The 15306-nt window shown below is 37.7% G+C and overlaps 1 protein-coding gene across 7 annotated transcripts in view; it reads right to left on the minus strand.

The window, feature by feature from the left end:
• Positions 1-3918: 3918 nt before the first annotated feature.
• LOC137062103 (uncharacterized) overlaps positions 3919-15306 on the minus strand; it is a 44608-nt gene continuing 33220 nt past the window's right edge. For 4 of the 7 annotated variants that reach the window (XR_010901200.1, XR_010901198.1, XR_010901199.1 and 1 more), the window contains exons 3-8: positions 13469-13526; positions 7858-7978; positions 7467-7528; positions 7160-7199; positions 6945-7071; positions 3983-5439 (exon numbers count right to left, since the gene is read on the minus strand). Coding sequence is in view for 1 of the 7 variants with exons in the window: in XM_067432911.1 (XP_067289012.1) it covers positions 3962-4120; positions 6945-7199; positions 7467-7528; positions 7858-7978 (597 nt within the window). In the remaining 6 variants the exon portion in view is untranslated. Of the gene's footprint in view, positions 5440-6944; positions 7200-7466; positions 7529-7857; positions 7979-13468; positions 13527-15306 lie in introns of those variants that run through there. The other 3 variants (XM_067432911.1, XR_010901202.1, XR_010901204.1) reach the window with 3 other exon arrangements.

The following is a 15306-nucleotide window of genomic DNA, read 5'->3' on the forward strand; positions in this document are numbered from 1 at the left end:
CCATTAAAGTGGTTTGGCTTTTAGCTGTGTTCATCGCCATAGTAACTTATGCTCCACGGCTAACCTGCTCCAGGGCAGGTTATGTTCTGGATTAGAGATCTCAAACTGAAATTGGGCCAATCAGCTGTGAGAAAAGTGACACACCTCTGATGCAGTAAAGCCACTCCCCCTGTTTCTGCTCCAAATTAAAGGTCATTACATAGCAAATGGTTTTAAAGACTAAAGCGTCTTGCTTTTAACAATGCTTATTTATAATAATATTAATTTTGAATGATTTACTTATAATTTATGTAATTATTATACCTTAAATCAATTACACATTTATCATTTTAGTTAATCAATCATTAATAGGTACTTTGTTAAAATTAATACATAAGTCATATAAATAACATCACCTGCATAAAGTCATATGGACAAAGTTTTAAAATCAATAAATAAAAATAGCCTATAAAAAAAAGATGCTCACTGAGCTTAAATGTTTTATTTTCTCTATATCAACTAAACTAACTTGATAACTTTTACTTGCATTGACGTATACAATTTTTTCTTAAAGTTGTCCTCTTTCATAAACAGCTTTTCTTCTTGCTGTGTATTTTTTTTATTTTTTATTCTTAATATTTTTCAATCATGCAATATTCTGCAGAAGAGAGAAATTAATCTCACTGATTGTCTCGCGAGAAGTGAATCTCAGTTCCACAGCGTGTGATTGGCTGTTCACTGCTGATGTCACAGCTAAACTCCTGAAGTCAGGATCAAAGCCTGAGTTGACAAAGAAAGTTGATGATCAGCATCATGGGACCAACAAAGCCTTAATACAATGGTTTGGTTTTGTCAACTCGAAACTAATCCTTTAACCCTGAGTTTGTTAAACTACCATCATGGTACAGGCCCCAGGAATCTGTTAATAATAATAAAAATAAAAACATGAATAGGCAAAAATGGGATTTAAAAAAAAATCACAAATAAATGTTTAGGTTTCAGGATTTTTTATACCAAACTTTGTATAAAGATAGATGATTCTCAACTATGTTCTGAAATATTGCTATAACAGAATGATTTGATATACCATTTTGCTTTATGCAATATGTGTTTAAAATAACCATAAGCGGGTTTTCCTGTTATATACAATATTTATGTGTTCTTGGGGTAATATGTAATTTAAAAAAAAGTGTAATAATAGTTAGAATTTTAGAGTTATTATAATTTTTCATAAGAGTGTTAAATTTGATCACTAAATTAATGTCAGTCCAAGGAGAGGCATTTGTTATTGTGAAACTTCCAAACATTTGGAAGCCCTGAATGTGTAGAGTAGATTTTGGTTTAGTAGAGACAGGATGTGATACTTTGTACATGAATGCGATGAAGCGCATGTGTCCCTCAAATGCTGCAGACAATTTCCCAATTTTGCACCCCACCTCTTGGCCACACATTTGAGAAACTGGAACAGGGCTCGAGATAAGAGCTCCAGGGTGACAATGATTGAAGGTTTTGCTTCATCACTCCAAGTGAAAGGAAATCTTTCTGCTTTTTTAACATCTGAAAGGGATCAAGCTTAAATTACCAGGAAAGGGGAGAAGATTGATCAAAAACAATTTCTAAATACTTAACAAATACAATTCAGTTAAGTATTTAGAAATTGTTTTTGATTTTGTTGAATCTATCTATCTATCTATCTATCTATCTATCTATCTATCTATCTATCTATCTATCTATCTATCTATCTATCTATCTATCTATCTATCTATCTATCTATCTATCTATCTATCTATCTATCTATCTATCTATCTATCCATCCATCCATCCATCCATCCATCCATCCATCCATCCATCCATCCATCCATCCATCCATCCATCCATCCATCTATCTATCTGGGATACAAGAATGATTTCATATTGTTTATGCCAAATTCTGACCCTACTATCTGAACGTCACATTTTTCCAATCTTCTACGGTCCAATTTTGGTGAAACTGTGCAAATTGTAGCCTTAGTTTCCTGTTTATATCTGACAGGAGTGGCAGTGTGTTCTTCTGCTGCCCATCTGCTTCAAGATTCAACGTGTTGTGTGTTTACAGACGCTCTTATGTAGACCTCAGTTGTAATGAGTAGTTATTTGAGTTACTGTTGCCTTTCTATATAAGCTTGAACCATTCTGAGCATTCTCCTCTGACCTCTGGCATAAGGCCTTTTTCCCCACTTTCTCTTTTTTCAGACCATTCTCTGTCAACCCTGTAAATACTATTGGGTACATTGGCAGTGGGAGGATCACACAGAATAAAACAGCAGACATTTAAACACGGAACGTGCATTTCAAAGTAGTAACTTGGCTGTAGAATTGTTTTTCAAAAGAAACAAGAATGTGAACTAAACACACATAGTTCCTAAATAAATATATTATTATGTTTTTATGTTTTACTACAGTCAACAAATATACATCTAGCACATTTAATTGCTGCCATGTGATTACATATTTGCATGTTGAATTCCTAATAAAGTGGCCAGTGGGTGTATTTACAGCCTATGGCAAATCATCAGAGCCGTAACAAGAGCATTTGTAACCTTACTAGTATTGTGTATTTTAAGAACAGTAGTCTTTATGATTATGACTGTGTACACAAAAGACATTGAAAGAAAATGAAAGTGAATGATAGAGGCCGCCAAACACAAAGAGAATCGTGACCAAACAGAACAACTGCAGCACACCTCAATATTCATCATAACCATTTCCAGAAAAACTGACCACAGAAATCTTCACAAAGCCAACATCAATGAAAGAGCTTGAACTGCTAAAAAAAATAAAAAAAATAAAATAAAATAAACGGATGGTAGATGTTTCTCAAACAGTTTCTCCTTCCTATGAAGGCTGCGTATCTCGACTGCCATGTCATCAAACGTCACTGAAGGCCATCTCAATTTGAAGGATCCTCAAAGCAGCCTTCTTTTCGCGTCCTTCATTCAGCCTTTTGAAGGATGCACCGGATATATACTTCACAGCCTTAAATAACCCACAATCCTTTGCACACATTTAAATGCACAAAAATAAACTGACAGAAAACGGGTTGGTACTGAGCTCGTCTGAGTTTATTATGAAATGTAAGACAAAAATATTGTTTTCGGACATGAAAGCATAAATGTTATCTTTTGTTTTCCTGTAAATGAATCACTTAACACATAACTGCCAATAATGTAAGCCACTGGGAGAAATACAACTGTCATTCACTGAAAGCCATAATATAAATATTTGTAATACAAGGTATATTTCCAAAATTAAGTTTTACTAGTATTTTTGTGACGTGACTGTGGGGGGTGGGAACACGTGTGACATGATAGGCACACTTACTAGACCATTTCAGAGCCTCAGTAGAACGCAGCCTTCCGTTTGAGAAGCACCTGTGTTATGATCATAAAACCAGCCATCTGCCATAGTCAGCCCTAGTCAACTTAATCACCCGACCTGAATATTATGGAACTACTGTGGGCAATTTTGGAGAGAAGAGTGAGAAGCAGATTCGTTCAACATCTCTGAAGCAGAAGTTTTGCTAGACGACATTCAACTCACTGTAAACCTGAATAAGTTGACAAAAATAAAAAAAATTAGGCAATTTTAAAGTTAAGAAATGTACAGTTTAAGCAAGTAGACCTTGCAGAATTTTATTTCATACTCATACATTTTAATTGTTTTTACCTTCAAATATTTGAGTAACCTAAGTCTTTTAAGTAAGCTATTTTAAGTAAGCTAAATTATTAACTTTAATATTTTTAGTAGTGAAAACCTTAACTAGCTAATTCAATAAATGCTACATTGCATTTGGTAACACAATGATTTGATTATTAGCATAGCATAGCACTTGCTAAATGAATCTTTCCAAAATGACTGATATATACTTGGTTTTAAAATGCTAGTAACATAATATATTGCAAGCTTGTTTTGATGCGAAATGGAGTTGTGTCCTGTCTTGAATTTAATTTATTTTTGGCTCTCCTGCATGTCTTTCCTCATAAGCCAACGTTGTCTCTGGCTTCAGAATGTTGCTCAACCCTGTTGACACGTCTCTCCAAGTGTGAATTCTTAGCTTGAGGCAACTTTGAGTCACCCAGGTTTTGGCTTCCTCAGAAAACACCTGAAACATGAGGTTTGGGCTTGAGATTTGAACACTAATATTTACATACATTTATAGATCAGTGGATATGAACCTCTCCATGCTCAACTATCAAACACAAAGGTTCAAATGCATCTGTAATGATACACTATATGGCCAAAAGTTTTAGGAGAACATGAACTTTAGACACATGAACTTTGATGACATCCCATTCTTAATCGGTAGGGTTTAATATGGAGTTGGCCCACCCTTTGCAGCTTTTACAGTAACGTGAGTAGTTGTAATTCGTTACTTCTACCTCTGCTGACTCTGTAGATAGTTGGTGACTTCTGCGTACTGCACCTCAGCATGCGCTCACCTCACTCTGTGATTTTGTGGCCTATCACTTTGTGGCTGAGTTGCTGTTGTTCTCAATTGTTCCCACTTTGTTATAATACAACTAACAGATGACATTTCACAAAATTAGATGAAATTTCACAAATGGACAGGTAGCAACCTATCACGATACTACACTTGAATTGACTGAGCTCCTGAGAGCGAGCCATTCTTTCACAAATGATTGTAGAAGCGTCTGCATGTCTAGGTGCTTGATTTGATAAACATGTGGCCATGGAAGTGATTGGGTCACCTAAATGATTTGAAGGGGTGTCCCAATACTTTTGATAGACAGTATATAGTGTACCACTCTTGAAATAAAGATGACTTAACTGAAAAAGCAGAGCTTAGCCAAACTTGATAAATCATTCTTTCTCAAAACATGTTTCAGGTATTAATAAATAGTATGAAATAAATTGTTTTAGACTCTGAACATTGTTGACAATTTTAATGTATGCAGTGCATACTCTTTTAACAATGTATTTGTAATGATATTTTTCATATTCATAACAAATGGGCAATACATTTTTTGACATTCCTGTTTCATCCTTAGCAAATATAATTTGACAACATTGCACATAATGCATTAGCATAATTTCAAGCTTATAATAATACAATAAGAACTGCAGTGAAGAGTAAAGACAAGAAACCCATGCTCTTTATAGAAGATTAGATTTCAGGGTTGTTGACCGCTGTTTTTGACCTCACAGAACAGTAATACTTTATTATTGAAATGCAATTCTATTATTTCACATAGTCCAGTCCTTAAATTGCTAACAATATGTTACTGAAAAAATACTAAAACTTATAAATAGGAAAAAAGGATTTAGGTAAAAGAAAATTGAACAAAAATATTGAATGATTTCATAGCTTATTTCAGGTAGCCATCAACAGACGAAGGAACATTTAATGGACTTTTATTGAGATGAACTGTTTCTCTGTCCATCAAACATCAAGCACTTTACCTGCACAAAAAGACAAAAATCAAACAAAATAAAAAAAATGCAAGCAAAGTCAGTAAAATGTACAATTCTTATCACACAATACTGAGCATTCATTTTCAAGATATCATTTATTTTTCACATCATATTATTTTAATAACCGATTCACATTAAAAATTATTAAAAAACTGAATGAAAAATAACAAAGTGTTTGTGGTTAGACACTCACCGGCCACCTTGGTACACATAGCTTTAACTGCTCATTAACGCAATATCTAATCAACTTAACATGGCAGCAACTGAATAAACAATTGAAATATATCAGTATGTGTGAAATAAATTAATATAATATACAAGTTAAAGATTAGGCAAATTAGTCCGGTGAAGTAGGATTGTGTGCAACTTTTTAGTTCCTGCTGGATTATGTCCTCCGCATTTAAGCTTAAAGGGGTCCTTAATTGAGAAATCAACTTTCCCTTGAGCTTTTGACTATAAAGATCATAGTAATATAAGAATATCCTGTACGTTTCAGAGCTGAAAAATGTCCTTGTTAGTCAAAGAAAAGCTTTTATTGACCTCAGGCCCAGCAAACGATTGATCAATCTTGACATCACTGTGTGGTGAAACATCGCCTCAAGAGAATAAGAACAACCCCTGATTCTGTAGCCCCGCCAATTGACTCATGATATGACACAGGCCTAGAGCTAAACCGGATCGAACTTCTAAGCAATAAACATACCGCATAAGCTTCATTCGGATTCCAGAATTATGAATACATGGATTAACTTTATTTTTAATGAATATCAGCTCGCATGGGGAAGACATTGAGTGCTTGTTCCTTCATTTCACCATGGATTCGTTTGTAAACAAGAGACTGGATTTGCAGACGAGATGAGATTACATGAATGAATGAAGCAACACACTTATGTGAGTAGAAAATGTTTTTTATATGTGATAGTATTGGATTGTTTCAGATCGTTCGATAGGTATTAATAAATGTGTACATGTCTAACAGAACATACCTTAGCACGCTGTCAAAGAAAGCTTTATTTGTGGTGCTGTTGGTTCATTGTGCTGCAATTCGGAATCTGACTCGGACAGGTAACATTTTGACACAGTGAGGCTTCTCTCTGTGTGTGTGTGTGTATGTGTATGTGTGTGTGTGTGTGTGTGTGTGTGTGTGTGTGTGTGTGTGTGTGTGTGTGTGTGTGTACAGTTTGTGGTTATATCCACCAATCCAATCAATTCAAATAGCAAACAACTCTTACTGCACGCACTGCAACAGACTAAAGTGGTGGTTGAAATAAAATTCTGCGGAGTCAACCAATCAAAATGCCGCGTGACCTCAACCGTTCAGTTAATTGTAATGACAATATTTTGTAATAATTATGAATTACCAAAGCATGATTTTTTTTCTTATGTTGCAGATATAAGTTGATTTACTTTTTTATTATTTAAAGTCTGTAGTATACAATGCTGTAAGCAGTACACTAGTATTCCATTTTGAACACAACTGTGTGTCTACTTACCTCATGCCAGCGCAGTGTATCACGTGGCAGCCCAAGATGGCAGTGAGGACAACAGCTGACAGAATCCACCGCCTCCTCCTTCTCCTCCTCCTTCTCCTCCCCCCTCTTCATCTCTCTTGGCCTATCACTGTCCCACAGGGGAAAAGGCACAGAGCGAGATGAGTGGGCTACTCCAAAATGTGGCCTAGGGTCTCGCTGGTAGTTCATGCGCTCACCACTGGGGGGCAGCGTTAGCTCCTCACTGTCCACCTGGAGCTAAGACAAAACTGTTACTGAACTGCTCCATCTAGTGAACAGATATGGGAATTACGCGTTATATTTTGCAAAGCTTTAGCTACATAATTTACAAGCAGCTGAGATGGTTGCAACAAGATACTGAATGCATGCCAGGTCAAATGAAATCCAACCCCAGAGTCTATCTTGTGTTAAAAGGCAGACAAACTAGATCATTAATCTATTAACAGCATGCCCTATATTTTATATCAGCCTACACATATTAAAAACATGAGCTTGTCACTGTACCTGAGGTATGTTGAAGTCTTCCTGAGATTTCAAGCAGTACCAACAGAGTTCAACAGCGACTCCTATAGGGAAGTACACACTTATTAATTTACTTAATATTGCCTTGTTCACCTGTGCCAACAAGATCTTTGAGCACTTAGTCATGTTTCACTCTATAGTTTTATTTTTATCACAGAACAAACTGCCCAAAATAGCCAAAAGTAAATTAAGCCTTTTGCACTAACCATTGTTTCCCATCATCCACCTGAGTAAATATCATTTGCATTTCAGGGCTGAATAGACTATTTGCTCAAGGACGAACTGTTCAGCATTTTTAAATGTTCCTTGTCCGTAAGCTATTATCAGTTGTAAGCATTTATCAGCTGGGTAACAGTGACAGGTTTAGACATACTCTGTGTGTGTACAGGAGTCGCTGCCAAGGCCTGTGTAATGTTTGGGGTCTGACCGGATTCAGATTTCTCCTGTGTAACACTCTCACTAACACAACAGCTCCCTTCCTCGCATGAAACGGTCTGTCAAGCAGCACATAATGAAATACAAGAGAAGGATTAGCATAGTTTAGGGACAGCTCACACAGAATTCATGTAAACATATACTTGCTGCTTTTCAGACGTTTTAAGATGCGAAGTTAAAGGGGACCTATTATGCCGCTTTTTACAATATGTAATATAAGTCTCAGGTGTTCCCAGAATGTGTCTGTGAAGTGTCAGCTCAAAATACACCACAGATCATTTATTATACCATGTTGTAAATAGCCATTTTGAGTGGAAGGAAAACATGCTGTTTTTGCGCATTTCTCTTTAAATGCAAATAAGCTGCTGCTCCCACTCTTTCCAGAATAGGGCGGAGCCTTTACTGCTCTTTACCTTGGAATACTCTGCCAAGAATCGCTATCATCATCTTCAGTCTAAACTTCTGATATATGGTTTTCTGAGCGCACGTATCTGAAGCACACCAACAGAAAGCTAGATTTCAGACAGCGCATGTGAGTTTTAAACAAAGTTCCCTTTTACGTGTTATTGCATTTAAACTGTCAAATACACACAAGGTTATGTCAAAAACCCACAAAGTTCACATAAAGACTTTGAAAGTAGCATAATATGCAGCAGCACTTACTGCTAAATATGCTGTTAATATGAATCAAACAACAACAAAAGCAGAAAATCAAACAACAAGAAAATAACTATGTTCTTGATTGAATTCACTTTAGTAGCTTTAATAAGAATACATTTCTTATTGAATGCTGCTGTTAAAGGTGCACTATGGAGCTTTCCGTCCACTAGAGGGCGCCTATTCAAAACAAATCGTAGTTTGATGACGCAAAGTGTGAGCGCAGCATCTTGGGAGATGTGGTCTTCTCATCACAGCCGGTGGAAAATAGGACTCGGGCAGAAATCACGTTCATGCATGCGGTTATTAACGTTACTGTAGTCTAAAGCAGAGCAGGACCGAGTGTTATGGACCTGAGCACAGTTGCTGGAGCGATTGTTAAACAAATACCCGCCTCGCAAATACCGGGACTTTTATTATGAAGGGACGGGAGACATTCGCTGGGCGCCTGCACAGATCCGCTCTTCCGGTTATGATTTTGAGGTAATGTAGCTCTGTTTATCATATTAGATACATTTAAGTGTGTTCAAAACGATGTTATGACTTTACTCTGTGCGTTCAATTGTTCACACTGCTAAGAGTAAAGCGCTCCTGTCAAATAAAAGCCGAAACCGAGGGTAACGCAGATATGACGCAATTGACAGGCGACTCCCTCAAATGCAATGTTGAAACGTCCCTGTCCTTAGTTAAAATAGCAGTTTTCTCACAATTTACAAATAGTTGGAAACTTCTGGGATATTGTAGGTACTCAACTGAACAAAATATATAACACCGGCCTAGTGGTTTTTGGATATTTTACTGCAAAAATACTACATAGTTCACCTTTAAATGTTCTGGCGAGATGGTGGACTGTGTACAGCTCACTCAGGACAGGGTCTATGCTAATTGGATGCAGTTGTGGGCTAGGCCTAAGCACATGATGTCACAAATGCTATGTTCTGAGCATGGTTTTGAGACACTGCCTATGATTTATGGGGATTAAAAAAGAGGAATGGTGGATTTTTACCATTATAGGGTAGTTGTGTACACACATTGCCAACACATTTATGTTCAAACACCATGTAAAAGTGAATTTTGCATGATAGGCCCCCTTTTAATAACCAAACGAGTTCAACATTTAAAATCTCTCACAAGCATGCGCTCCTTCTCACTTTCACTGCTGTCTCGCTTTTTGCGTTGCTTTTTAATTGTTTTATGAGAACATGCATGATGCGAATTCTTCGCGTTTTTCGCTGCTTTTAAAGGGATAGTTCACCCCAAAATTTTAATTGTCATTAATTACTCCCCCTTATGTCATCTCTAACCTTTAAGTCCTTAATTCATCTTCGTAATGTAATATATTTAACAATTCCATTCTAGCCTGTGTCAGTCTCCTATGTAGTTTCCGTTGTAAATGCAGAGCAGTTCCTGCGTCATGCTCACGTGAACAGCATCGGCTGCTGTAGAACAGGAAAGCACTGCTTTCAACAGAAACTGCATAGGAAGTTATTTTTGTTTGAATTTGCACACCTTAATTACTTTTAACACATTTTTCACATCCCCCTGAGACAAGAGATTTATGCATTTTATTTCTGGAAAAATTCCTCCCATGATGCAAATTGACAAGATTTGCGTCATCTTTGGAATTTTTGGCCAGAGGATAAAAACTATAGCCAGCAGAGGGAGCCATTTCCACATGTTTTCAACCCGCACATGGGGATGGGAGATCACGCTCACAATTCAGCTCGCAGCTGCAGGCATTCATTTAAACTCATCGGGTGCTGAGCAATGTAAGTGTTTTAACTTCTCAAATTAATTTCTATGAAAGTTAAGCTTCCAAAGGCATGAACTGAAAATGCGCCAGACTGAACATGCGTTGAGAATGTATGCCGCGATTGTGGTCGTGATTACCTCAGCTCTCGTCACGAGCAGATTAGGAGAGCTCATTCAGCTCATTTATGACCTTAAATGTAATCTGACTCCTGCAGCGTTAGTGCTGTGAGACTCATGCGGCGACTCGATCGTTATATTGGACAGACACGTTCAGTTTTTAATTGTAGTGTCTTCTCCAACTCAGTCACAGTAATCCAGCGGTGGCTTTGGGAATGGCCTCACGGGGCAGCAAAGCATTCTGGGAATTGTATTCTTTCATCCTCATGAGACAAAAATACATTTTCGGTCTTTTCTCAGTCTAGAAGGCACATTTCACATTTCTACTACTTTCTATTAATGACCTAGTTTAAATACAGATTCATCTTTCCAACGCTGAAGTACCCCTTTAAATTGCTGTCTATGGAGAGGTCAGAGAATTCTCGAATTTCATCAAAAATATCTTCATTTGTGTTCCAAAGGGTTTGGAACGACATGGGTGTGCGTAATTAATGACAGAAAGGGTGAACTTCCCTTTAATTTTTTGTTTTTGTTTTATGTAAACATGCGCACTGTGTCTCGCAAAAGACGCCAAGTTAAAATTAATAAATAAAGGAGAGACCGGGTGTGGTTGAAACAGTAACACAACGAATTCCACCAATCAGTGATAAGCAAGTCCTATGATCATTTCAGTGTTTACCCACTTCCTCTCAGAACCTATGATGATGCTCAAAGCGGCACATTCAGATTTTATGAAGAAAAAAACTATTTTGTGGTGAGAAAGTAATTGTTTTGGCCAAAACCAGATTTAGTTTGGTAGGCTAAATATACTTTTGCAGATTAAAGAAATAATTTCTGTTTCTCAGGCAAAATGTGGTGCATTTTAACCTGCTAATATCTTTAAAAAGTGTTACAACAAAAGTTGTTTTAATGGACTGATGAGGTTTTGAAGTAGGGCAGGTCAGTCACAGTCATATTAGTTGTGAAGAATGCTGTAAAGCCAGTGGTGATGATTATGAGACCTTAAACAACTGTTGTTTGTATGGAGCAAATTAGCAGCTCAAATCCAAACGAAATATTTGTAAAATGTGCCCATGCCATTTCACCAAGCCTGCACTCCGGGGTTAACAACATTCAATTGTCATCATTGTGACTCTGATTGAGAATATTTGCACATTGATAGACAAAATCACTCACACATTGACAGTGTTTTTGTTAGACCTAAATGTTCTTCACACAGGTACAAGTGTCAAGTGTTCATTAAGCATTAATATTGTTAAAGAAGTTTGTCCTTCTAATTTACAGACATGCACACTAAGTAAGTAAGACAGAAAGTGGATTTGAGTTATGTTCAGTCACACACACAGAGACAGAGAGACAGAGAGAGAGAGAGAGAGAGAGAGAGAGAGAGAGAGAGAGAGAGAGAGAGAGAGAGAGAGAGAGAGAGAGAGAGAGAGAGAGAGAGAGAGAGAGAGAGAGAGAGTGTTGTTTAGGATTGTTCTTTTGGATTGTTTCATTAAACAAATTGCATAATGTGGCCTCTGTTTTTGCTTACTTGTGTTACATCCTATTGAGGTTGGTTGTAACAAAGGCACACAATGCATTTGACATCAATTTAAAATGGATGGGATATTCGAAATGGTTCGAATATGTGTCTTTTGAAGTTAGCAAATGTTGTTTATCACATAGCTCAAAAATTTAGCGAGTTATAGATGCAGAAGCAAATAGTGTTACAACCATACACCCGGTCTTCCCTATTTTTAAAATAAGTTCAACTTTTAACGTGTCTCGAGCTTGTGTTCTCTTCCATGTCATTGCGTTTTTTATTTTTTTTTAATTGTAAACATGTGCGTTGCAAAGTTTTAGTCAATAAAAGTTAACGTTAAAGTTTAAAACGCGCCGTCAAATTTCGAGTTAATTACCATTTCCGACACTGCTGCTCGATTTAAACGCAAGGCGGCTTTCTGTGTGATCTGTTCCATCTGACCAATCAGAATCAAGAATTTCTAGTGCAACATGTAACAAGCAACAACATCAAATCTTTACATAGAAATTAATGGCTTGTTATCTTAAAGGGTTAGTTCACCCAAAAATCGTATCGAATCGAATTACTCACCCTCATGTCGTTGGACACCTGTAAGACCTTCAATCATCTTCGGAACACAAAGGAAGATATTTTTGTTGAAAGCTGATGGCTGAGAAAGCCTTCAGAAAGGCCTCCATTGGCATTCAGTACATTTGCACTGACCCACTCACAAGATCCATAAAGGCACTAAAGACTTCGTTACAAAGTCCATCTCACTACAGCGGCTGTACAATAATTTTACAATGCGACGAAAATAGTTATTATGCGCACAAAAATCTAAATAACGACTTTATCCTCCAAGTTATTGATGTGAACTCGACGCGTGCGCGAGAATGTGACGCAGATCTGCCGTTCGGATACATGACCCGGAAGAGGAGGAGCGCCGCTATCGAGTGAGTTCACGTCAGAGACCTACACGGAAGACAATAACTTGGCGGATAAAGTCATTATTTCGATTTTTTTTTGCTCACAAAAACTATTCTCATAAAATTATTATTGTAAAATTATTGTACAGCCACTGTAGTAAGATGGACTTTGTAAGGAAGTCTTTAGTGCCTTTATGGGTCTTGTGAGTGGGTCAGTGCAAATGTACTGAATGCCAATAGAGGCCTTTCTGAAGCCTTTCTCAGCCATCAGCTTTCAACAAAAATACCTTCATTTGTGTACCAAAGACGAACGAAGGTGTTACGGGTGTCCAATGACATGAGGGTGAGTAATTCATGAAATAATTTTCATTTTTGGGTGAACTCACCCTTTAATTGAAACCGTATAGAATTAAAATCATCGAAAAACACAAAAACACACACACACACACACACACACACACACACACACACACACACACACACACACACACACACACACACACACCTAATATAATATAGAGAATAAATGTGTTACATAAAAATGACATTAGTGTTTTAACTGCATTGGTCCATTTATAAAGCACAGCTCTGACCTGCTCCTGTTGGTCCTGAGGGTTTTGTTCCTTGTTGCTGGGATCACTCAGACTCGTTCTGTATTTGTGTAAGAAAGAGTGTAGATATCAAAGGCAGATGTTGTTTTTGTTTATTTTTACATTTGAATAAAGTCCTTGACACCTGCCTGTGTTTTTCCTCACACAGTGCCTAGACTATCTGTCTCAATTCCTGCTCTTTAGCCCTCACCGGGAAGTTATCAATTAATCCATCTGTCTACGAATTACACTCAGAGGCTTGAGTATCCCCAGCCGAGACCTTTTAATGCACTCTGACACTAGCCAAAACATCAGCAATTAAGTGTTGTATTCATGGAGAGCTCACTTACCCCACTTGGGCCGCTTGGTCGTCATTAACCATCCCTGCCATCTCACTGACCTCCCGTTTCCTTGGGACAACCTCTTTTTGTTTTATCTGCTCTATAGTTCTCTCTCTCTATCTCTCTCTCTCTAACCCCTTCTTCTCACGAAACGGAAACTGTGGCCATTCAATATTTGATGAATCTCAATGGCTCACAAGCAGATTTGCTGTAAAGAGTGACAGCAGTGGAGCTCAGGTGTCAGGCCTCGTCTGCCTCAGTCAGTCAGCAGTCTGGACTCCCCAGCTGAGGATAAACACCCCTGAGGGACATTTTACCCCATCTGCCACAATAGCACTTGATGTAAACATCAAATGGATTATGCCCTGGAGACAAGAGGGCTGTTTGCACACACCGTGTGGACCTAATATAGTACCAAGAGTGAGTGTAAGTGCCTGTGGAGCAATATCTATGAGTGTGTGTTTAAGTGTTGTCCCTGTGGGCTTTTAGAAAATAGACTCTCTTAAAGGCATTTGTCTCCTAACAATGTCAGAATATGCATAACTCACAGAAGAATAATGCAATTTGTTCTGTGTTGTCATTTCCATTATATATACAGTGGGGCAAAAAAGTATTGAGTCAGCCACCAATTATGCAAGTTCTCTCTTAGAAAGATGAGAGAGGCCTGTAGTTTTCATCATTGGTGCACTTCAGCAATGAGAGACAGAATGAGAAAAAAAATCTAGCAAATCACATTTTTAAAGAATTTATTTGCAAATTATGGTGGAAAATAAGTATTTGGTCACCTACAAAAAAAAGCAAGATTTCTGGCTCTCACAGACCTGTAACTTCTTATTTAAGAGGCTCTTCTGTCCTCCACTGGTTACCTGTATTTATGGTACCTGTTTGAACTCATTATTAGTAGTAAAGACACCTGTCCACAACCTCAAACAATCAGATTTCAAACTCAACTATGGCCAAGACCAAAGAGCTGTCAAAGAACACCAGAAACAAATTTGTAGACCTGCACCAGGCTGGGAAGACTGAATCTGCAATAGGTAAGCAGCTTGGTGTGAAAAAACACAAAGTGTGGACCTAGTGAATGGCCTGCAGAGAGCGGGGACCAAAGTAACATCAGTAACACACTACGCAGTGCCAGATGTGTCCCCCTGCTTAAGCCAGTACATATCCGGGCCTGTCTGAAGTTTGCTAGAAAGGATTTCGATGATCCAGAAGAGGATTGGGAGAATGTCATATGGTCAGATGAAACAAAATAGAACTTTTTGGTAAAAACTAAACTTAGCGTGTTTGGAGGAGAATCCAAAGAACATCTGTTTACCTACTGTGAAGCATGGTGGTGGAAACATCATGCTTTGGGGCTGTTTTTCAGCAAAGGGACCAGGACGACTGATCCGTGTAAAGGAAAGAAAGAATGGAGCCATGTATCATGAGATTTTGAGTTAAAACCTCATTCCATCAGCAAGGGCATTGAAGATGAAACATGGCTGGGTCTTTCAGCAT

The sequence above is a fragment of the Pseudorasbora parva genome, chromosome 23 (genome assembly GCF_024679245.1).
Source record: "Pseudorasbora parva isolate DD20220531a chromosome 23, ASM2467924v1, whole genome shotgun sequence".
Classification (NCBI taxonomy): Eukaryota; Metazoa; Chordata; class Actinopteri; order Cypriniformes; family Gobionidae; genus Pseudorasbora; species Pseudorasbora parva.